The 23,721-nt window shown below is 48.9% G+C and overlaps 1 protein-coding gene and 1 non-coding gene across 8 annotated transcripts in view; both read left to right on the forward strand.

Annotated features, from left to right (window-relative positions):
* LOC127039428 (zinc finger protein 7-like) overlaps positions 1-2,917 on the forward strand; it is a 121,313-nt gene extending 118,396 nt beyond the window's left edge. For 4 of the 7 annotated variants that reach the window (XM_050933180.1, XM_050933181.1, XM_050933182.1 and 1 more), the window contains 3 exons: positions 675-791; positions 1,161-1,447; positions 1,616-2,917. In XM_050933180.1, coding sequence (XP_050789137.1) covers positions 675-791; positions 1,161-1,447; positions 1,616-1,948 — 737 coding nt within the window. In that variant the 3' untranslated portion in view covers positions 1,949-2,917. The remainder of the gene's footprint in view (positions 1-674; positions 792-1,160; positions 1,448-1,615) is intronic. The other 3 variants (XM_050933178.1, XM_050933177.1, XM_050933179.1) reach the window with 3 other exon arrangements.
* Positions 2,918-22,469: 19,552 nt separating this feature from the next.
* Positions 22,470-22,541, forward strand: TRNAA-UGC (transfer RNA alanine (anticodon UGC)). Its single transcript has one exon. It is a non-coding gene; the product is annotated as a tRNA-Ala (tRNA).
* Positions 22,542-23,721: the final 1,180 nt, after the last annotated feature.

Raw genomic sequence — 23,721 nt, forward strand, 5'->3', positions numbered from 1 at the left:
TATCAAACTAAGTTTTCTTTAACCACCTTAAGATCTGTTTCTTTATCTGGTAGTGCTGGTCACTATCAGGACAGGATCATCTTCCTCACAGCCCAATAGCACCTTATTTGTGTGACTCGTTTGGTATGTGAGGATGTGACCCTTTGCTTCCCAACTTATGGCTGCCACTGCTGCTTAGCCAAAGGTCTTCGCCTAAGGACAAGGCCTCAGTCTGTCATGGTAAGAGAAGGCCCTTACAAATACAGACAGTGATTTTGATTCTTTGTTTTCATACTCCTGTAAGTATCTCAGTGATAAAAATACCCCTAAGTTCTTAAACTATAGGCTTTGCAGGCAGGCCTGAATATCTCTATTCTAACAGTGGGTTCTGTCCTTTATCCCATTCTGTGCCTGTCTTGTGTATTTAGATTGTAAATTCTTCAGGGCATGGGCTATCTACTATTCTGTGTTTGTACTTGTCCTAACACAATGGGGACCCACTGTTAGTTGCTCCTTAGCACTAATGTAATGAATATGATTTATAATCATAATAACTCTCCTGCCTCTTTGAGCCAAGGAAGCTGGCCTTGCAATGTTACTGCTTAACAATCAGCTGGGAGTTAAAACCATGGACTATTCTTTGTGACAAGTATCCCACAAATTCTACTGACCTCCCTGGTTTTCTTTGCCTGCAGTAGGGTTTCCAGTTTCCAAACCTGATGTGATCTCCCAGGTGGAACGAGGGGAAGAGCCGTGGGTTCCAGACCTCCAGGGCTGTGAGAAAGAAGTGCTTCCAAGAGCTACCTGCACAGGTGAGGACTTGGTTAAACCAACTCAACAACTGTGTGGGAATGCAGGAAACATTTGGGATGCCCTACAAAGTCCCTGTGAGCTCTCCAAGTTCAAGATTGTTCCCTGCAGATGCGGAATCATAATGGCAGATGTGACTCATGGCTTCCCTCCTATTCTGACTGACAACTGGCAGCAGGTCGCTCCGCGATCTCACTTTCCTCTGAGTGTTCTCGTGAGATGCAGACCAAAACTGATCCCTTCCTCTCTCCTCTGGGGAAGGTTTTGGGGAAAATCGGCTCCTGATAGGTTTGATCTCTCCCACACACATTTTGGATTGTTCATCCCTTTTTCCATTTCTCTCTCTGAGATTTTCTTTCTTTCCGGTGCAGGTAGTGACCTGTGTCTGGATTCTCTCTGTCTCCCATCAGGTGATGGGATGGTGAGTGAGAATGAGGAGGAGAAACCCCATCAGGAAGATGCTGAGCGAAGAGAAGCACATGGAATGTTATCAGGAAGATCCAAAGAGAATGTTTCCAGGAGTTGTGCACTCCCAGAAAAACCAAAAGCCTGTGAGACTCAGAGGAGACCAGAGGGAAACATTATTAGCCTCTCAGACCTTATAACAAGCGGCAGAATCAACTTGGAAGAGACACGCTACATGTGCCATGAGTGTGGGAAAAGCTTCAGTTGGAGCTCTACCCTTGTCAGACATCGTAGAATCCACACAGGAGAGACGCCTTATACGTGTACTGAGTGTGGGAGACACTTCAGTCAGAGCTCACACCTTATCTGACATCAGAGAATCCACATGGGAGAGACACCGTACACGTGCTCTGAGTGTGGAAAAAGCTTCAGTCAGAGCTCTACCCTGAACACACATCGTAGAATCCACACAGGAGAGACGCCCTACACGTGCACTGAGTGTGGGCAAAGCTTCAATCAGTGCTCAACCCTTATCAGACATCAGAGAATCCACACAGGAGAGACGCCCTACTCATGCTCAGAGTGCGGGAAAAGCTTTAGTCGGAGCTCACTCCTTATCAGACATCAGATAATCCACACAGGAGAGAAGCCCTACACATGCTCAGAGTGCGGGAAAAGCTTCAATCAGCACTCAAGGCTCATTAGACATCAGAAAATGCACAGGAGAGAGAATTGTAATAAATCCCTTGACTAGTGTTGGCAAAAATGATTTAAAAAAAAATCACATTAGTTAATTCCCACATAGTGATTTTTGCATCATCTTCACCGTGGTGTCTCAGCTCCACCAGATAAGTTGCCGCCTTCTGCCTTTTGCAGCTCATCCTTCTTTGGGGTCAGTCCTATGATCTTTTCTATCAACTCCTTTCCTTTTGAGTCATAGGAGTGTGTATCCCTCCAGCCAGGAATGTTCATGAGTTTCAAGTAGGGGGAGAGGTTTGATCCCAGCAAGGTACAGTGAGGCAAAAACTACCGGTGCCTTCCATCCACTAGGACTGTACATGGCGTTAGCTGCTCAAGTTAGTGATCTTAATGTAAAAAGTTGTAGTGCAGATGCAGCCCAGGTGCAGTGGTTGGCATTAGCTTTCCCCTTGACCTGACCTAAACTCCATCACTTTTCCTAGTCTAAACTAACCCTGAGCATCATGATTATCCTGTTCCCCCATTTCAAAGCAATTCTTAGTCATCGAGTTCTCCCTTGGGGAACAAATTGTTTCATTCCCAGTTGTTCTGATGTTGCTTCAGGTTGTGCTGGAGAGCAGATATTTTTATTATTATTTTCCGCACTTAAAATATATTGAACTATAACAAAGAACAGGAACAGGGCAGGGATAGGGAAAAAGTCATTTCCTCCTCTGTAACAACAGACATAGTTAGGGTAAGTCAGAGGGAGTCCCTTATTCCCCATAACTGTCCTCCTTCAATCCGTGCTAGAACCTAAGAATCCTTTTCCTTTCCCCAGTTGTGGGGTGAGAGACTTCCAAAAGTGCTCCCTGTGCTATAGCACATGGCTAAGCTCAGAGAATAAACCCCAAATCTCCCCTGAGCTTTGCTTTTTGAATTCTGTATTTCCGATTGCTTCAAGCCTGGGCATTGTGATTATTAACCAGTTTCTCTAGCACTGTTCCTACCACTGTTTCTGTAACATATTTTGTTTTTTATGGGACAGGGTTGTTATTCCTTTGCCTAACCCCAACCTGGAAGGCCAGGGTGTCTGTTTTCTCTGGCCCCTCCCCACAGACAAATCTGACAGGGTTGAACCTGCCTGGAGCAAACAAAAAGCTCCACCGGTCACACACATGAAGCAGATAGACATACACAAGACACAGAAGAAACTGAATAATTTGAGCTATCAACATTTCCACTTTCCCACAGTGTGTTAGTTCTGAAGGTTGTTTTAATTTCTTTCTTTTCTTGGAACGAGAACTGGGGAAAGAGAACCCTGGAGTCAGTGGAATTACAGCAGGAAGGGATAAGTCTCATGATTTGTCACTAACCAAAGGCTTTGTAAACAGACTGATGATGTTACTGAATGGTCTGGCTAACCCTGCAGTTAGAAACAATCAGCTCTATGGGTGGTAAATTGACAGGCTTTGCTGCTGATCATGAAATAGCAGCTGTTGAAAGGTAATATGCTTCTATTTCAATGCCTCTGGAAGTACAGAAAACAATGATCTGTGTTATAGGCAAGTTGCCATTTCTCAGTGCCCCAATTTCTATTGTGTGTGTACAGGAAGGTTTGAATGTGTAGCAGGTAGTTTGATAAAGCTAAGCTATTTTATGTGTGTAACAGACTCCTGCCCACCTCCAGCAGAGGTTTCAGTCACATATGGCAACTTACTGAATGTCATGCAAATTAGTCCATTCCTCCCCATAGTCGGTCTCTGACCGGAATGTTAGAATGAGGCAGAGAACTGGGAAAGTATCGCAGTAGGAATACATTAAAAAGTGGGATTAATCAGAGCTGGGGTGCAGACCGAGCCTGTTCTACAGCTGGTGAAGTGATAGGGACACACTCCCACTAGTGCAGGCTCTGAAATAACGGCAGAAGCAGATCGAAGAGAATTAGCTCATGTGGGAGCTATGGGCAGCTGCCCTGTCAGTGCATCACTCACCTGGCAGGTGTTACAAAAAACAGCACTTCCCCTCTGGAAGAGAAACACGTCTCCCCGCTGCCACCACTTCATTATACTGTCCATGAGGCTGTTTGTCCTGCTGGACTTGGATCTCTTTGAGTGGTCCATGGTGATTCATAAAAGAGCAGGAGTCATCCCAATGGAAATCTCTTCACTTCTTTCTTAGTGTTACCTTCTTAGCCCTGGCTTTGGAGATGACATTAGCCTTATCCTGTCTTGATTTTAGGTAGGATTTTGATCACCTTCTGGGGCTTGGCAGCTTAGAACTTTTGAGGGCTTTTCTCTGCCTTTTTGGTCCCCGCTGCAGTCAGTACTTGCTAGACATGGGCATGGTGACTTTCCTGAGGATCTTGACAGCTTTGTCCAGCTTCTTGGGGGCTATTTTCCTGCTCACAGCCACTGTCATCTTCTCATGCCTTGTTCTGGAGGCCCAGCTGCTGGTTGAATGGGAAGGAGCCAAAGTGCTGGTGACTTTATCCCGCACCAAGTTGCCTTTGCTCGTCAGACTCCTGAACCCCAACTGGACGTGGCTCTTGTTCTTCTGCACAGCACAGCCCTGGACAGGAGGGATCTGCAAATGTACATTCCTATGATCGCTTTGTTTAATGGATGAAAACATAAACTCTACACTTAGAGGATTGGAACTGATTTCAGCTGATGGTCAGGTTTGCTAGGTTTTTATACATTTGGACAGTGAAATATTGAGTGTTTACATTCATTTCAAGCATCCCCGTATAGTGGAGCTCCTGAACATAATGGAGAATGGAAATGAAAATGTTTTCCCTTTTTTCAAAAATAAAAATAAGAAAATAAGAGGCTTATTAGAGGGCACTTGGATTTGAAGCAAGGACCCCTTGATCTTCAGTCTAACACTCTACCACTGAGCTTTACCCCAATGAGAGCAGATACTTTCCCCATTGTAGCTGAGGCACATCAGTGATTCCAATAGCAGGGGCAGGTTCTCTCTGGGGCACAGAGATATTTCGGGGAGTTGGTGGCTCCTTTCTTTCCTCACTCTGGAGTAAACTCAGTTTTTTATTCCATGGTACATGTTTATGGAATAACAACAGCAGCTTGAAGAAAGAGGAGAGTAACTATCTCATTCTCAGAGCTGCTGAAGGTGGCCACGTCCCCTCTGTCTGACCATTGCCATTGCAAGAGAGAAGGTTTCAATGGAATTGAATGCCCTGGGTCAAACTAGAGACACAGAAAGGTAACGAACAGCAAAGGAAATTGTGTCGGTATGTGAAACTGAGGAGGGACGTGAAATGCTCACAGGGTGGCGCAATACCCTAATCCAGGCCTGCACAACTCGTAAAGTGGCAAGGGCCACATTACTTTAAAGTAAACAGCTGAGGGCCAAAACCCCCTTTGCCTGTGATGAGTGGCTCATACTGCAGTCTGCCCCAGTGAATGAGGGCTAGATGGAGACTGGGCAATAGCTAAGACTGAGGTGAAGTGGGGATAGTGGGTGGAGGTTCCCCTGGGATGGGGAGAGCCATAACTTTAGGGGTACTGCCAGGGGGTACTGTCAGGTTAAAAGGGGCACCGGAGTCCTGGGAGTGACAGGGCGCCAGCTGCAGTAAGGCAGATCACCGGCCTGCGGTGGGCGCTCTGACATCTGGAGAGCTAATTCCCAAGATGATCAGCAGGAGGTGCCACCAGGTGAGTCTGCCCCTCCTTACATTGGGGAAGAATGAACATGGTTTTTGTAAAGGAAAATCATGCCTCGGAAATCTACTATAATTCTTTGAGAGAGTCAACAAGCATGTGGATAAAGGTGATCCCGTGGATATAATATACTTAGATTTTCAGAAAACCTTTGACAAAGTCTCTCCTCAAAGGCTCTGAAGCAAAATGGGATAAGATGGAAGGTCCTCTCTGGGATAGGTATGGTTCAAGCAAGAAATAAAGGCTCTGATTTATAGAATGGAGAGGTAAATAGTGGTGTCCCCCTGGGGTCTCTAGTGGGTCCAGCACTGTTCAACATACTCCTAAGTGATCTGGAAAAAGGGGTAAAAACAGTGAGATGGAAACATTTGCAGATGATACAAACCAACTCAAGTTAGTTACGTCCAAAAGAGAGTGCAAAGTGTGACAAAGGGATTTCACCAAACTGTGTGACTGGGCAGCAAAAAGGCAGATGAAATGCAATGTGGATAAATGCAAAGTAATGCATATGGGAAAACATGATCCCAACTCTACATCTAAACTGATGGGGTCAAAATTTTGCTCTTACCACTTAAGAAAGAGATCTTGGAGTCACTGTGGATACTTCTCTGAAAACATCTACTCAATGTGCATCGGCAGTCAAAAAAGCAAGCAAAATGTTGGGAAGTCATTAGGAAAGGGATGGCTAGCAAGACAGAAATATAATATTGCCTGTCTATGAATCTATGGTATGCCCACATCTTGAATATTGGAGCTGGTCCCCCATCTCAAAGAGATATATCGGAATTGGGAAAGGTACAGAAAAGAGCAACCAAAATAATTAGGAGTCTTGAACAGTTTCCGTGTGAGGTGAGATTAATAAGACTGAGGGGAGTTTTCAGCTTGGAAAAGAGATGACTAAGGGGGGACTAGGATAGAGATCTATAAAATGATGACAAGTTTGGAGAAGGTAAATAAGTATCAGGGGGTAGCCTTGTTAGTCTGGATCTGTAAGGAAGTGTTATTTACTCCTCATAACACAAGAACTAGCGGTCACCCGATGAAATGAATAGACAGCTGGTTTAAAACAAACCAAAGAAAGTATTTCTTCACCCAACACACAGTCAACCTAGGGAAACTTTGCCAGAGGATGCTGTGAGGGCCAAGACTATAACACCAAAGAACTAGATAAGTTGATGGAGGAGAGGTCCATCATTGGCTATTAGCCAGGATGGGCAAGGATATAAAACCATGTTCTTGAAGTGTCCCTAACCTCTGTTTGCCGGAAGCTGGGAATGGGTGACGGGATGGATTGCTTGATGATTCCCTGTTCTGTCGATTCCCTCGCGGGCACCTGGCATTGGCCACTGTGAGAGGATAGGATTCTAGGGTGGCTGGACCATTGGTCTGATCCAGTATGGCTGTTCTTATGACCAATAGAGGGCAGTCCCCACCAGCAATATTTATATTTGGTGCACTGAAAGGGCTAACTTTCCCAAGGCGATCAAAATGATTAGTGAAAGTGTTTTGGAGAAAAACACTTAACAGAACAATGTAAATGAAAATTGGAAACTGTTGTTTAAGGAGCTTGTTAGATGGGGCATAAGCCACGTTGCATAATTAGCTGAGCTTGCAATGGCCTTCCACTCAACTCGCTGACATTTCTCCATCTGCAAATGTGGTACCCATTTTAAAATCTAGATCCAATCAAATACAACACGTCAGGGAAGATTCTAGGCATCAATGATCTGATCATTGGGTTGATGGAGGTAAACAAGACATTCTCATAAGGCTCCCTCCCTCTTCCCAAGAGCCATCCTCATCCTCTCTGCCCTTTCTGCTCCACATCCTCTGCAAACTTTCGAAGACAGATGCCTGGTGATGGCCTTTGCTCGTGGGGATGTCGCCTAGTGGTCAGGGTTTTGGTCCCGCGGGACAGGAGGGTGCAGCAGATGGCAGGGGAGCCCAGGGCTTCCCATGGGCTCTGACCCAGGCCACTCTGAGGGCAACACTTCCTACCACCCTGCTATTGTCCAAAGTTTGCAGTTTATCACAGGAAGCTCTGACGAGTGTCAGCTCACTGCTTGGCACTTCTTCTCAGCTGGGCATGTCATGGCAGCTTTCTCCTTCTTGGGGCGGCAGCTGTCTCAGTTACGCTGACAGATCTGGGTTGGTAACTTGTCAGTGGGTGAGGTCGAAGTGGGAACTCAGGAGCTTAGTGAATGGGCCTCTACAGCATGAACTAAAAGCCACCTGGCTGCTAGCTAAGACTGTAGAAAAGACTCGTTTTCTCTCTCCCTCTAAGTGATCTTGGTGCCACTAGCTGGGACACAGCACCGCACCCTGGAGGTGTGTGAGTTACATACGTCCCCTAGCTGAGGAAGCGCATCCTGAGCTTCAGAGAGTTCCCAGCTATAATCCCAGACGACCCCTGTAACAATTGGCCTCTGGCAGGACACTGCTGAGAGTATCAATTCAGGACAAATTGCTTGGAGCAGGGCAGTCACAGTCCTGCCTAGAATATGAGGCAAGTGTACTAGAGAACCAGAGATCACAGCCGCTCCGTGTCAGAGCCCCAGAGATCCCGCAGAAATGATGAGCTGTATGCCATTCTAGGGGGTGCCCCTGCAACAACCCCACCTGTTGCTTTCCTCCTCCCCCAACCCTTCTGGGCTACAGTGGCAATGTCCCCCCCATTTGTGTAATGGCGTAATAAAGAATGCAGGAGTGAGAAACCCGACTTCTTAGTGAGATAAAATGAGGGGGAGGAAGTCTCCAGCTGCTATGATAGTCCAGGCAGGACATTAAACGGTGGGGGGGAAGAGGAGCCCAGCCTCCTGCTGCTATGATAGTCCAGGCAGAACAGAATCTTTTCATTAGACTTGAAAGGGCAGGGAGGGGCTGATGGAGCTCAGCCTCTAGTTGCTATGATGGAGACAGTTACCAGCTGTTCTGTACTATCTGCCAGGAATGACCAGGGGTCATTCTCATTTTTACCCACATGCCCCGGCCGACCTCACCGAGGCCAGCCAGGAGCACTCACAGGCTGATGGTGACAATGGATAGCAGTCATATTGTACCATCTGCCACCAGGAAGAGGATGCTGGTGTTCAGTGCTACAGCACCTCGTCTACCAGCAGCATGCGGTAGACATAGGGTGACATTGAAAAAAGGCGAGAAACTTTTTTTTCCCTTTTCTTTCGGGGGGCGGAAGGGTGTAAATTGATGACATATACCCTGAAATACCCGGGAAAATGTTTTTGACTCTTCAGGCACTGGGAGCTCAGCCAAGAATGCAAATGCTTTTTAGAGACTGCGGGGATTGTGGGATAGCTGGAGTCCTCAGTACGCTCTCCCTCCCTCCATGAGCATCCATTTGATTCTTTGGCTTTCCGTTACGCTTGTCACGCAGCACTGTGCTGTGGACTCTGTATCATAGCCTCGAGATTTTTTCAAATGCTTTGACATTTCGTCTTCTCTAACGGAGCTGTGATAGAACAGATTTGTCTCCCCATAGAGTGATCAGATCCAGTATCTCCTGTATGGTCTATAGTGGAGCTCTTTTTGGATTTGGGACAGCATCACCACCTGTGCTGATCAGAGCTCCACGCTGGGCAAACAGGAAATGAAATTCAAAAGTTCGCAGAGCTTTTCCTGTCTACCTGGCCAGTGCATCCGAGTTCAGATTGCTGTCCAGAGTGGTCACAATGGTGCACTGTGGGATAGCGCTCAGAGGCCAGTACCGTTGATTTGCAGAGCAGTACAGCAGAATGTCTAACATCTTCTCTTTGCTAAGATAATATTCGGGTTCAACTCCATCATAGCAAACAGAAGCTTCCTACCCCTGGGCTGCTCTCCAGTACTGAGCCTCCTGCACACAGACCATCTGAGACTTGCACAGTGTTACCACATCCTTGCCCTCAACCTGAGTTTTCCTTGTGAGTCACTGCCTTCACTTACTCCTCACTGAGCCCCACAGTTCACGCAAACATATGCCCCCAGAGTGCTGACAACCCCCAAGGCAAGAACACACCGTTGGGCACCTTTACTGACAAAGCCTACAACACTCAGCATGGAAATGAGGCAGAATTGGCCCCCCAAGTTTCACATGCACCTCTCTGTGTAGCACAGGCACAGCTCTGCCCAGCTGCTCCAACCCATCCCTCCATCAGCCAGTCACAGCTACAGCTGGCCCAGTGCACACAGCTGGAGGCATGTGGATAGATGCTGGAATTACCGTCTGTGCTGTGTTCACAGATGGGAATCCCAGCAACTATGACTTTCTTAGGTGCCTCCTTCTGACACTTGTCAGAAAAAACAACCAGTTTCTTTTGCAAGTATTTGCATTGCAAGGCAGAGGCAGTCTTCTCTGTTTCCTCAAAGGATTGACCAAAAGGTGGGAAGAGCGGACACATTTGGCAAAGCACTACTGAGAGCTGCATCTCTAACCTCCACTTTACCTGGCAGGTGCCTTGGCCAGCTTAGCCATGGTGCTACTGTCTGGGACTTTTCTCCCAGCTGCTCCATTTTTCATCAGTGACAATCAAAAGGAAGGTGACATGACATCTGTGTGTGGACATCCCCGGCTAATCACAAGGACATGGGACACAGAATCTCATGTTGCAGCAATTGCAGTCAAAGCAACCACCATGCTAATACCAGTCACAGCAGCCTTTTCATCAACTCCAGGCTTGTGATTTGATTCTTTCCAGTGCTTCTCGCCAAAGAAGCCTTTTCTTTAGCAAGCAATTACTTGTGTTGCCAAGGGAGGTGGTCTCTGCATCCCAGAAAGACACAGGAAAATGTGAGTGATTAGACAAAAGCCATACAACAAGGCACCACTGAGAATTGAACCCAGGATCTCCTGTTTATTAAACAGCTCCTTTAGCCAGCTAAGCCATGGTGCCTGCCTCAAGAAAGTATTTGCAACTGTTTTATTTGATGGCCCAGGACAACACCTGCAAATTCCAAAGTACAGATGTTCCCCATTTCCCTCAAGACTTGCAAGGAAGAACTGGCAGGCCAAGCCAGGATGTGTCTCTTACATCCTTATTAATATGTGTGAACAAAGAAATTGTATGTTGCTTCTGCCCAGCCAGATGGGTTTGTTAGTATAATGGAAAAGTGAAGGGATAGAGCTAAAGTGTTACTAGCCTGGCACACACCGATGGGGAAACCTAGAGAAAGTGGTGCCAGCCCTTTGATGGGTCAGCTGGCAGAGCAGAGGACTTGAGCCGGCACTCAGGAAGTCATCCTTACGTCGCCCTTGTGACTCCAGCTTGAGGGAGAGCTGCTTTTTCTTCCTCTTGCTGAGAAAGAGCAAGAGAAGAATGAAAGGTCAGGTGGGCCAACTCGGTGTAGAAGCCGAAGCTGTCTTTTCCTGCTGCATAGCCTGAAATGAGGGACTCGTGGCAGTTAAAGGCACTGCTGCACTTTCAGAAAACATCCCACCCCTGCACAAAGGGGGATAGAAGAGCCTATTAGTCTAGTACGCTCCCAACTGAACTATTTCAGCAGCTGCTAGGTTTCTTTTTGGCCTCCTGCTTTTCTGTGTGGGATGTTTTTTTCAGCTGTGGCACAGAAAAAGGACGTCACTGCGAGCAGCCCATGAAGACAAGATTTACTTTTGCCTTCCTCAGATGGTTGGGGAGAGCGAGGAGCAGCACTATGTGCTCCATGTGTCCTGGTCACTTTCCCCACCTGGGCTGTGCTGTGAGGGGAGCATCAGAAGCTGCTGCTCTCTGCCCTCCCGCTATGCAGCCCAGCTGAGGAAAGTGACCTGGATGCAGGGAGCTCGGATGATCTCGCTTCTCGACCCCCCACCCCTGCTAGGGAAGGCTGCTATGTGCTGTCTTTATGGCTGCACTTTCAGTGATGGAGGTTTCTCTATCCCATTGTTCCAGGGGCCTCCTACTAGATTGCCAGCTGCTTTTCAACTGCAGTGTGGAGACTGCTTGTGTGTGGGGAGAGACAGTGTGTGTGTTGGGGAAGGGTGAGTGTGTTGAGGTAGGTAGGAGCAGATCATTATTATCCCTACTTGAAAGAGGGAGAAGCTAAGGCTGAGAAAGGAGAATTGACTTGTCTTAGGTCACACAGCCAGTCAGAGGCAGAGTTGGGAATAGGAACCCAGAGCCCTGATTTTCAAATTTACCTTCGGATCTTGAATTTCAGACATTCAATGACCGGAATAAATTGCTCTCAGAGGAGCTCCAGACCAACAACAGTGCACAGTAATTATTCAGCAAGTATTTGAGGAGAACTGCAATGTTAGAGAGAATCATGAACTGCTCAGAGACAATTAATGCAGAGAAGCAGCAAAATTCATCAAACATAGAACTGGTTCTGACTTATTTCCTTGGTCTTAAAAGAGACCAACAAGGACCTGAGTCTCCTCCCTGTCAATAACCCCCTGCTCAGGCAACCAGGGTAGAGACTGAGAACGGAAGGCTGAGGGTTCTCACCAGAGAGCCCAAAAGATGGCCCAGGTCACTGGTGGGGATCACTGCCTGAGCACTATTTCAGCCCGACATATTTGGCTGGACTCTCCACAGTGAGAGCTGCAGAGCACTCCCCTGAAAAACACACACACACGTGTCTCCTAGTGTTGGGAGGGGAACAGGAGAAAGGAGAAAAGCAAGAGACAAAGAAAAAGGAGAGAGGGATGGATGGAGGAAACGGTGAAACAAAAAGGACAAACCCTAATGTCTGCAGTGATTCTAAGGGACAAAATCCCAGGTGTGGAATAAAATTCTGCCTCCTTAAGCTCCTGTTTTCCATGCCTAGAATTCAGCTGTCACCAGATGGATCAGACTGAACAGGTTTCAAACCTCCAGGAGGCTCTTACCTTCTAAACAGGGACGGCTGTTTTCTAGTAAAATCACTACAAGAGAAGGAGAAAACTCGAAAGAGGTTCCTCCTGCTGCTCACATCTGTGAACCCGAATACTCTCTCAGTCCTCAAAGACAGACTTGGAGAAGGAGACTTGCTGAAGCAAAGCCACAGGGGTCTCTGAGGTTTCCCTGGCCCCTTGCCCATGTCCTGCCTGGCTGATGTCAGCGTCTCTCTGTGAGGTCACCAGCGCCCCATCACCTTTGACCAATAGTCTGAGGCCCTGCAAAAGGCCTTTTTGATGTCACTGCCACACCCCTCCCTTGCTGTGCTAATGTCCTTCCCTGGCCAGACACTTTGGAGGTTTGAGCTACTCCCTGTGAATCACCCCACTCAAGGACCGTTCGTTCTAGGCAGCAAGCCGGATAGACAGGAAAACATCAGACGCTGTTCCCAATGTTACACTCGGTTTTTCAGAAATGCATCGACTTTATGGCCAGAAGAGACCATTAGAGCATCTAGTCATATAATCATAGAATATCAGGGTTGGAAGGGACCTCAGGAGGTATCTAGTCCAATCCACTGCTCAAAGCAGGAGCAATCCCCAACTAAATCATCCCAGCCAGGGCTTTGTCAAGGCTGACCTTAAAAACTTCTAAGGAAGGAGATTCCGCCACCTCCCTAGGTAACCCATTCCAGTGCTTCACCACCCTCCTAGTGAAAAAGCTTTTCCCTAATATCCAACCTAAACCTCCCCCGTTGCAACTTGAGACCATTACTGCTTGTTCTGTCATCAAGTACCACAGAGAACAGTCTAGATCCATCCTCTTTGGAATTCCCTTTCAGGTACTTGAAAGCAGCTATCAAATCCCCCCTCAGTCTTCTCTTCTGCAGACTAAACAAGCCCAGTTCCCTCAGTCTTTCCTCATAAGTCATGTGCTCCAGACCCCTAATCATTTTTGTTGCCCTCTGCTGGACTCTTTCCAATGTTTCCACATCTTTCTTGTAGTGTGGGGCCCAAAACTGGACACAGTACTCCAAATGAAGCCTCACCAATGTCAAATAGAGGGGAATGATCACATCCCTCGATCTGCTCGCAATGCCCCTACTTATTCAGCCCAAAATGCCATTAGCCTTCTTGGCAACAAGGGCACCCTGCTGACTTATATCCAGCTTCTAATCCACTGTAACCCTTAGGTCCTTTTCTGCAGAACTGCTGCCTGGCCATCCGGTCCCTAGTCTGTAACAGTGAATGGGATTCTTCCGTCCTAAGTGCAGGATTCTGCACTCGTCCTTGTTGAACTTCATCAGATTTCTTTTGCCCCAGTCCTCTAATTTGTCTAGGTCCCTCTGTATCCTATCCCTACACTCCAGCATATATAACACTCCTCCCAGTTTAGTGTCATCTGCAAACTTGCTGAGGGTGCAATCCACACCATCCTCCAGATCATCAATGAAGATATTGAACAAAACCAGCCCCAGGACCGACCCTTGGGGCACTGCGCTTGAAACCGGCTGCCAATTAGACATGGAGCCATTGATCACTGCCCATTGAGCCTGACGATCTAGCCAGCTTTCTATCCATCTTACAGTCCATTCATCCAGCCCATACTTCTTTAACTTGGTGGCAAGAATACTGTGGGAGACCATATCAAAAGCTTTGCTAAAGTCAAGGAATAACACATCCACTGCTTTCCCCTCATCCACTGAGTCAGTTATCTCCTCATGGAAGGCAATTAGGTTAGTCAGGCATGACTTGCCCTTGGTGAATCCATGCTGACTGTTCCTGATCAGTTTCCTCTCCTCTAAGTGCTTCAGAATTGATTCCTTGAGGACCTGCTCCATGATTTTTCCAGGGACTGAGGTGAGGCTGACTGGCCTGTAGTTCCCTGGATCCTCCTTCTTCTCTTTTTATAGATGGGCACTACAGTAGCCTTTTTCCAGTCATCCGGGACCTCTCCCGATCACCATGAGTTTTCAAAGATAATGGCCAATGGCTCTGCAATCACATTCGCCAACTCCTTTAGCACCCTCGGACGCAGCGCATTCGGCCCCATGGACATGTGCTCGTCTCCAGTTTTTCTAAATAGTCCTGAACCACTTCTTTCTCCACAGAGGGCTGGTCACCTCCTCCCCATACTGTGCTGCCCAGTGCAGCAGTTTGGGAGCTGACCTTGTTTGTGAAGACAGAGGCAAAAAAATCATTGAGTACATTAGCTTTTTCCACATCCTCTGTCCACTAAGTTACCTCCCTCATTCAGTAAGGGGCCCACACTTTCCTTGACTTTCTTCATGTTACTAACATACCTGATGAAACCCTTCTTGTTACTCTTAACATCTCTTGCTAGCTGCAACTCCGTGTGTGATTTGGCCTTCCTGATTTCACTCCTGGATGCCTGAGCAATATTTTTACACTCCTCCCTGGCCATTTCTCCAATCTTCCACTTCTTGGAAGCTTCTTTTTTGCGTTTAAGATCAGCAAGGATTTCACTGTTAAGCCAAGCTGGTCGCCTGCCATATTTACTATTCTTTCTACACATCTGGATGGTTTTTTCCTGCAACCTCAGTAAGGATTCTTTAATCCTTTAGAGGATTGGAACTGATTTCAGTGGAGTCACATGTTTGCTAGGTTTTTATGCATTTGCACAGGAAAATATTGAGTGTTTCCATTCATTTCAGGGATCCCTATTCAGTGGAACTCCTCAACATAATGGAAATGTAATTATTTTTGTTGAAAGAAGAGGTTTATAAGCAGGCAATGGGATTAGAGCTAAGGACTACTTGATCTGCAGTCAAACACTCTGCCACTGAGCTATACCCCCACGATTGCTGTGGGGGTAAGTCAGTGATCTTAAAGATTTTGAAGGACAGGCCCTGCCTCAGGGATCTCCTGTTCTCTTCCCAGACCACAGTGCTTTTAAAAATGGGGTTTGATTAAACTTATAGATACATGTAGACACCACAGCTTGCACACCCACCACATAACTTCCCCCAATGACATAGCTACCACCTCTCTGGGAGAAGGATTAACTGCACGGACGGAACAGCTCTCTCCTCTCTGCTTAGAGCCTCTTCATTCTTTATGACTAGGTAGGAAAGAACCTCCTGAATGGACAGTAACCAACTGACCAAATATTGGTGGGTCTGCATTCAATATGGGTAACTGGTTGTATTGGGCTGGATGAGTAGGAGTATTGCCAGCAGATCGAGGGAAGTGATTATTCCCCTCTATTTGGCACTGGTGAGGCCACATCTGGAGCATTGTGTCCAGTTTTTGCCCTCCCACTACAGAAACAAATTGGAGAGAGTCTAGGGGAGGGCAACAAAAATGATTAGGGGGCAGGAGACTTACAAGGAGAGGCTGAGGGCATGGTCACCCGGGGGGGGGCAAGTGGGGCAATTTACCCCAGGCCCTGCAGGGATCCCATGAGAACATAGTATTGCAACTTTTTTTTATGGAAGGGGCCCTCAAAATTGTTTTGCCTCAGGCTCTCTGAATCCTCTGGGTGGACCTGCCCACTCCACCTCTTTGACTCATTCTCCTCCCTCTGAGGCCCCATCTGTGCTCTGCCCTCACTCCCATTTGGCCATTTCCCACCCCTGCTCTTCCTCTTTGGCTGACGCCTGCTGGTCCACCTTTTGCTTGCTCCTCTCCTCCCCGAAGGCCTCCTTGTGCCTCTCCACCCCCTACCCCAAGGTCTTCCTGCTTCCCCCACCTCTCTGCCCCTCCCCTGAGACTCGCTCTGTCCACCTCTTTCCTCAGTCATCTCTTGTTATTCCTTGAAACATCAAGGATGGAATAAAAAGCCGAGTTTACTCCAGGGTAAGGAAAGAAAGGAGCCACCAACCCCTTGGCAAATCTCAGTGCCCCAGAGAAAACCTGCCCCCTGCTATTGCAATCCCTGATGTGCTGGGGATATGATGGTAAAGGAACTGTCTGAATGATCAAGGCAGGAAATGGACAACAATCTACAGGAACGTCATTGACCACAAACACACTCTCCTCATGCTCCAACCAGAAGGGAAATGAGTAGGAATTCTTGCAGTTCAGCCAGGAACACACTTACACAATGGCACAGCAGTGTGTGTGTTGTGGAAGCTGGTCTGAGGGAACATCTGGATTGATCACTCAATGAGAACAGAACTGGAGTGTAGTGAGAGACCCATCTTGAGCAAGTAGTTGTGGCTGAGTGGTTAAGGTGATGGGCTAGAAATCCATTGGGGTTCCCCCCCGCAGGTTCAAATCTTTTCAACTACAGAGGAAGTTGAGGTCCTTTAGTTTCAGGAGAGTTGGGTCTTGTCTTGCTCTCAAGCTATATCTACACTATTGGATAATGTGGCTTTAAAGTGTTTGAATTAAACAGCTGTTGCATGTCCACACTATGCCTCTTGTCTTACCAGAGCACATCCAGGCTAGAATCTTGGATGGCCACAGAGAGCAGTGCACTGTGGGTAGCTGTGCAACTGGCTGCAGGTGCTTTGGGAAGGGTTTGCAATGCCTCACAGGCTGGTACAGCATCACATGATGCAGGTTTCTCTATCCCATTGTTCCATGGGAATCCTACTAGATTGCCAGCTGCTTTTCAACTGCAATGTGTTTGGGTGCGGGGGGAAGAGTGAGTGAGTGTGTGTTTGTGTGTGTGGGGAGAAGGGAGTGTGTGTGTTGGGGAAGAGTGAGTGTGCTGGTCACTCGTGTGCCCACACTGTCTCTAAGTTCAGACAGCTGCTGCAAGCAACCAGTCCTGAGGAAGGGGGAGGGGCACAGCCCTCACTGGCTCAGCTCAGCACAGCACAGCAGCCTCTGTCACACATGCACGCTGTGGCCTGCTTAGCTCTTGTCAGGTGTGCTGGAACAGGGAGTTAGGGGGTCATGGCCCCACCACTCTTTACCGGCTGTTAGGACAAGTGATGGGGGGGGGAAGGGTGGAGTCTTGGGAGGAAGAGGTGTTCTTTTGTTGTGGCCTCAGAGGGAGGGGTGGTGTGAGTGTGGTTCCTTGGGGAAGGGGTGTCATGAGAGCGCCACAGTTCAGACAACGGTGTCCCCGCCCCACTATAAGGAAGCTCCCACCGCCCCTGCTCTGTGTTCGTAGTGCAGGAGAGAGCAGCATCCATGGCAGTGATTGGTCCCGGGGGCTCCAGCAGAAGGGCTTGGGAGGTGATTTAAAGGTCCCAGGGCTCCGACAGGGGGGCTCAGGAGGCGATTTAAAGGGCCTGGGGCTCCGGCCACTGCAGGGAGCCCTGGGCCCTTTAAATCACCAGACTGGGAAAGCCAGGCCGGGCTGGCACAGCGTACCCGCTCTTGCCAGTACCCCATACCAGAACATGCCTGCTTACTTTCACCTCTGGAAGCTCCTCACATGGCTCAATAACTGGTTAAAAGCTGGGAAACAAAGGGTAGGAATAAATGGTCAGTTTTCAGGATGCAAATTGGTACCTAGTGGTGTCTATACTGGGGCCAGGACTAGTCAACATATTGATAAACGATCTGCTAAACAGAGAGGTGACAAAATTTGCAGATGATCCCAAACTACAGAGGACAGTTAAGTCCAAAGCAGCCTGTGAGGAGCTAAAAAGAGATTTCACAAAAATAGGTGAAAGGGCAACAAAATGGCAGATGAAATTCAATGCTGATAAATGCAAAGTGATGCACATTGGCAAACACAATCTCAACTCTACATATAAAACGATGGGATGTAAAATAGCTGTTGCCACTCAAGTGAGAGATCTTGGAGTCACTGTGGATAGTTCTCTGCAAACATCCACTCAGTGTGCAGTGGTCGGTAAAAAGCGAACAGAATGTTGGGAATCATTAGGAAAGAGATAGAATATAAGAGAGAAAATCTTATTGCCGCTGTATAAATCCATGGTACGCCCACATCTTGAATGCTGCATGCAGATACGGTCACCCTATCTCATAAAAGATGTATTGGAATTGGAAAAGGTTCAGAAAAGGGGTATGGAGTGTCTGCCATATGAAGAGAGAATAATAAGCCTGGGACTTTTCAGCTTGGAGAAAAGATGACCAAGGGGAAATATGATAGAGGTCTATAAAATCATGACTGGTGTGGAGAAAGTAAATAAGGAAGTGTTACTTATTCCTTCTCATAACACAAGAACTAGGGGTCACCAAGTGAAATTAATAGGCAGTACATTTAAAACAAACAAACAGAAGTATTTTTTCACACAATGCACAGTCAACGTGTGGAACTCCTTGCCAGAGGATCTTGTGAAGGCCAAGACTATAACAGGGCTCAAAAAAAGAGCTAAATCAATTCATGGAGGACATGCTCTGAGCCAGGATGGGCAAGAAAGATGTCCCTAATCTCTGTTTGCTAGGAGTGGGTGACAGGGGATAGATCACTTGATAATTATCTGTTCTGTTCATTCCCTCTGGGGCACCTGGCTTTGGCCACTATGGGAAGACAGGACACTGGGCGAGATGGACCCAGTCTGACCCAGTCTGGCTGCTCTTACGTCTTTATGCTCCTTTCATACAGATGCCTGGGATTCTGCCTCACAACGTGTCCCTGAGGTATCAGCCAAAATGCCCAGACAGGCAAACACTCTGGGCTCCTGAAGCCTCTGCCCCTCACCTAGTGCCTATGGCTCATCCCTGACCCTTGCTGCTGCTCCTTGCTGTAGAAGGTGAAAGGAGCGGCGGCAGCACAGGAGCCTTCTGGGGACACAGATCTGAGGCTTTGGGAGAGACACATTGTCTGAGACATCAGAGCGCTGTAAACAATGCAGCCACCCCCTCAATCAGGGGTCTGTTCCAGCCCTGAGTCTGGGCTACCACGATCCCTCCCACAGAGCAGGGTGCCCACAGATTACAGCCTGAAAATAGGCATGTGACACTAACTCCTGTTCTCCCTGACAGGGCCTCCCCTAGACCAAGGGGCACCTCACGCAAGACATGTCTTTGGTGCCGCCCCCCATGTTAAATTTTGAATATCTTATTTTTCATTGCATTTGTAGCTCACTTTATGATTTCAATGCATGACTTTCTCTGTCATATAAGATGCTAAATTTGCAGGCTAGGTTCTGTAAACCTGTATTTATTCATGCCACATATAAGCAAATAAAACAAATTCATTTCCTCTAAGCATATAGAAACTTTTTAATTTTGACAGTAACTGAAATGTACTAACACCTAGCAATGGAACTGTCACCAGCACAGGGCTGGCCAGTATTAAGTAGTGTTACAGTAGGAGACAGCGTTAGGATGTTAACCCCAGGCCTTTAGCTGAAAGGTCGCTTCTCTCGCCTTTCCCCCATGAGCTGAAGCGCAGCATTCGAGAGATCCAGAGACTAGTTGATGACATTTCCAAGTGCTAAAATAGCAAGCGATGTCCATCTTGCATTTGCCATTGCTGGCTGGAGAGATGTTCTATTGAGAATGATGAGTCCTAGTCAGTTGCTTTCTAGAAAGATGGTTTTCCCTTTTAGGCTTGGGAGGAGCCTGCGAGCTGTGGGTGAGGTTGTTCCAGTGAGAACCGCTGCTCCTTTCTTGCTGACCTGGGGGTGCCAGTGACAGCTTGTGAGGGGGCAGGTGCTGGCTTGAGTGAATGGGATATAGGAAACCCCAGCCTGCCCCTCCGGGCCAAGTCCACTGCTTGGCTCCTGCTTTGTGACATCCAGATTTAAATCTTTCCAGCATGTGCTGCAGCTCATGTATTAAGCCTTCGTGGTGGGCCTGGTCCTTGCCAAAGTAGCTCAGCTGGGAGTGCATTGGATTGAAGATCTAAAGGTTTCTGGTTTGATGCCAGGCGTTAGCACCCCCTTCACCCTGGGCGTGTCATGCTGGGCTTTCTTCTGGGTGTGCAGCTGTGCCCTGAATTCACCAGTGTTCCTAATTTCAGAGGCAACACTAGCAGAGGGCGTGTGTGGGGTCATGTGCCGCACCTGGGTTAGCTATCGCCTGCTGCATCATGTGGTGCTGTCAGGCCCCCTCCCTGTACAGCAGCTGCTGCAGGGGTGAGTGGAGAGGGGCTGTCTTTGCTGCTTCCTCTCCCTGCACTGTTCACAGCTGGGGGGGCTGTTGATTGCAAGGGGATGGGGCTGAACCTTGACATTGTGCCCCCCCCCTTCAGGAGACACCAGTCGTCTGCGCCTGGTTGGAAGCTCCGCAGCCAGAGGAAAAAGTGGTTTTCTGCACCAGAGCTGCCAGCTCTTACTTTCTTTCTCATGACGGGGAGGAAAAACGAATCTCTTTTTCAAAGCCCAGTCCTGCCATTGATCGAGGTCTGACTTTCTAAGTTCCTGCTAGAGTGGGGGATTTAGAGTTAGTGGGGCCCTGTTCGCATAAAGTGCATTCAACAATCCCCCTTCCTCTGAGCTCTGCTTTGTCTCCAGTAGCTGCTGTCCCCTGGTAGCAGGGAAGGACGTTTCTACCCATCCAGGAGATCCCAGCCTTGGACCAAAGGCAACTTCAGGCTTCTCCTCTCTCCCTTCTTGGAATCAAGTTCAGGTTTTTACCAGGAGTTAAAGCAGCCTGAAGCTGCAGAGTCTGGATCAAGGTCGCAAGTTCCCAGTGTCTCCGGGGAAGGGAATTTGTTAAATCCCAGATGAGTGGAGTTAAATCAGTTCTCAACCTGAGTCCTTAGGTCTAAATCCTGAGGATATTGTCCCATCATGGGGCCATTTCCCACCTCTCTTTCATACAGAAGCACAATTTTCTTTGCACAGACACAGGAACAGCAAGATCTTTCTCTGTCCCTTGTGCAAAGCAGGTGGCCAAATTCCATGGAAACAATGGCCAAGCAGGTGGGCCCTGGGCACATCCAGCCCTGGCCATGAGATGTTCCCTCCCCCTCTTTCTTTATGCTGCTGTTGTCATTTCATGGAATGTGTGGGATGGGGAAAAGCTGAGTTCACTCCAGCTGAAGGGAAAAAGACCCCTGAAAATCTCAAGCCCTCAGGGAAAACCCAACCCCTGCTACCAGGGTCACTGAGGTGCTGGGGATTTTAGTAGGAAAGGGACTGTCTGAATTATCAAGGTGAGGAATGAATAACAAACTACAAGATCCACCTCATTAACCACCGCCACAGACTAATCCTGCTGCAGATAGAGAGGAAACTGGGAGCGATTCTTTGCTGTGCAGCCATGGAAACACTGACCCAATTGCACTGCAGTGAATGTGCTGGGGAAAGCTGGATTTTACAGGCAGGTGGAAATCGTGGATCCTAGAAACACCTGGAGTCCCCCACACTGCATCTGCCACCAGGGTTGGGTTTTGAGCTGCTCACAGAGTCCCCCACCACCATTACTTTCTAGCAGGGGAGTGCAGCACCACCCACCCACCCAGAGGTGAAAGTAAGCCGGTCCAGTCTGCTATAGCGTACCAGCAAGAGCCAGTACGCTGTGTTGGACCGCACCGGCGTCCACGGCGGGGATTGAAAGGGCTCTGGACTGCCCATGGCCAGGGCTCTGGCGGCCGGGCTGGGGCCGGGATTGAAAGGGCTCAGAGCTCCCCGCGGCTGCGGGCAGCCCAGAGCCCTTTAAATCCCAGCTGCAGCTGAGATTTAAAGGGCTCAGAGCTCCCAGCCCCTGCCGGCAGCCCAGAGTCCTTTGAATCCCGGCCTCGGCTCTGGTGACTGGGCTGGGGCTGGGATTTAAAGGTCTCGTTGCTCCCCTCAGTGGCAGGAGCTCTGGGCCCTTTAAATCCCTGCCCCAGCCCCGCAAAGCTCGGGGTTCTCCTGGTGGCCGGACGCCCAGGCCCTTTAATTTGCCCCATGAGCCCCAGTGGGCTCCCAGCGACCTCTTCAGCTAGGAGCCCCTGGTTGATTTAAAGGCTCTGAGTCTCCCAGCCACAGCTGGTGCCCCAGGGCCTTTAACTCTTGAGAGGCCACGCCTCTTCTGGATGAGGCCACGCCCCCTCAGGACTCCCACAGTACCGGTAAGTCCTGTAAGTTACTTTCACCCCTGCACCCAGCCAATGCAGTATGAGGGCTGAGTCTTGTATCGCTGTACCCTGGGTCCAGGGCATGCACTCTCTCTTGCCTCCTCTGCTGTGTAGAATCTTGCCCTGCTGCAAAGTGTCCCCCATGAGCCACCAACCGCCAGGACAGCAGGTTTGACCCTCAGAGCAGGGACCTGCCCAAGATGGAGGTGTAGCTCAGTGGTAAAGCACATGCTTTGCATGTATGAGGTCCTGGGTTCAATCCCCAGCATCTCCAGGCTCTTTTTTTCACCCTGCTGCTTTGCTCATGCCCAGAGGGGATGTGGCCCACCAGGCTCCATGCCTGAGCTTCAATCCTGCTCACTGAGGGGCAAGGGAAAATTGCATGGAAGGTCCTGGGGGAGTTTCTGCTCCTAAGTCACCTCACTATGTTTAAGATTCTCACCCGCTGTGCTGCTTGGGACAATGGTAGATGAGAAGGGCGAATCCTCCAGCACTGGAGGGAAAGGTCCCATCTGCACAGCCCGAGAGGCAAGGCAACAGAGGGGCTGTCAGTGCTCAGAGAGGAGAGAGGTCAGTGATTTACACCCACCAGGGGACACTGCCTTTTTGAGGCGGGTGCAGCTGGCTTGGGATGGTGCTGACGATGGATAGAAAAAAGGCTGGAGTCAGTGACAGATGGGACCACAGAAGGGGAAGGGAAATGGCAGCCCCACAGAAGGTTCTGGGTGCTCAGATGCCCCAGTTATTGCACCCTGGCCTGTCCTAGAGAGAAAAGACCCAGGGGGACCTAGCCCCCCTACAGTGATCCCGTGGACAAGAACCTGGTTGGGAGTGGGGTGAAGGTTCCCTCTGGGCAAAGGGGAGCTGAAATCCCTCAGTGTCCTGGCATTTAAACAATGAAAGCTTCAAACCCTGCACGGGTGTGGGCTGAGGTGCATCAGCAGAAGGTTGGGCTGGACAGAGGTGGCAGGTTTGTATAATTTTTGGTGGTTCCCAGAATGGGACCAAGTCCTGTCCCACCCCACGTCTGTGTCAGGCTCTGGGAGGGAGTTTGGGTGTGGGAGGGAGAGGGGTTGCGCTCTGGGAAAGACTTTGGGTGCAGGGTCTGGGCGTAGTCAGAGGGTTGGGGTGCAGGAGTGAGTGTGGTGGGCAGGGTCTTGGAGGGAGTTTGGGTGCGGATATGGGGTTTGAGTTGGAACAGGGTGTGAGAGGTGCAGGAGAGGGTGAGGGGTGCAGCATTTACCTCGGGCATTTCACAAAAGCAATGCGCACCCCTCTCTGGAAGCAGCCTCTAAGCAGGAGGGCTGGGAGTGTCTCTGTGCACCGCTGCTAGAAGACTCCACCCCACAGCTCCCATTGCCACAGTAGGCAGAGTTGGCACTCGGGGAGACCCCCCCACACCTCAGGGGCTGCAGTGACGTGCCAGCTGCTTCTGGGGGTGGCGTGCCACACGG

The sequence above is a fragment of the Gopherus flavomarginatus genome, chromosome 23 (genome assembly GCF_025201925.1).
Source record: "Gopherus flavomarginatus isolate rGopFla2 chromosome 23, rGopFla2.mat.asm, whole genome shotgun sequence".
Classification (NCBI taxonomy): domain Eukaryota; kingdom Metazoa; phylum Chordata; order Testudines; family Testudinidae; genus Gopherus; species Gopherus flavomarginatus.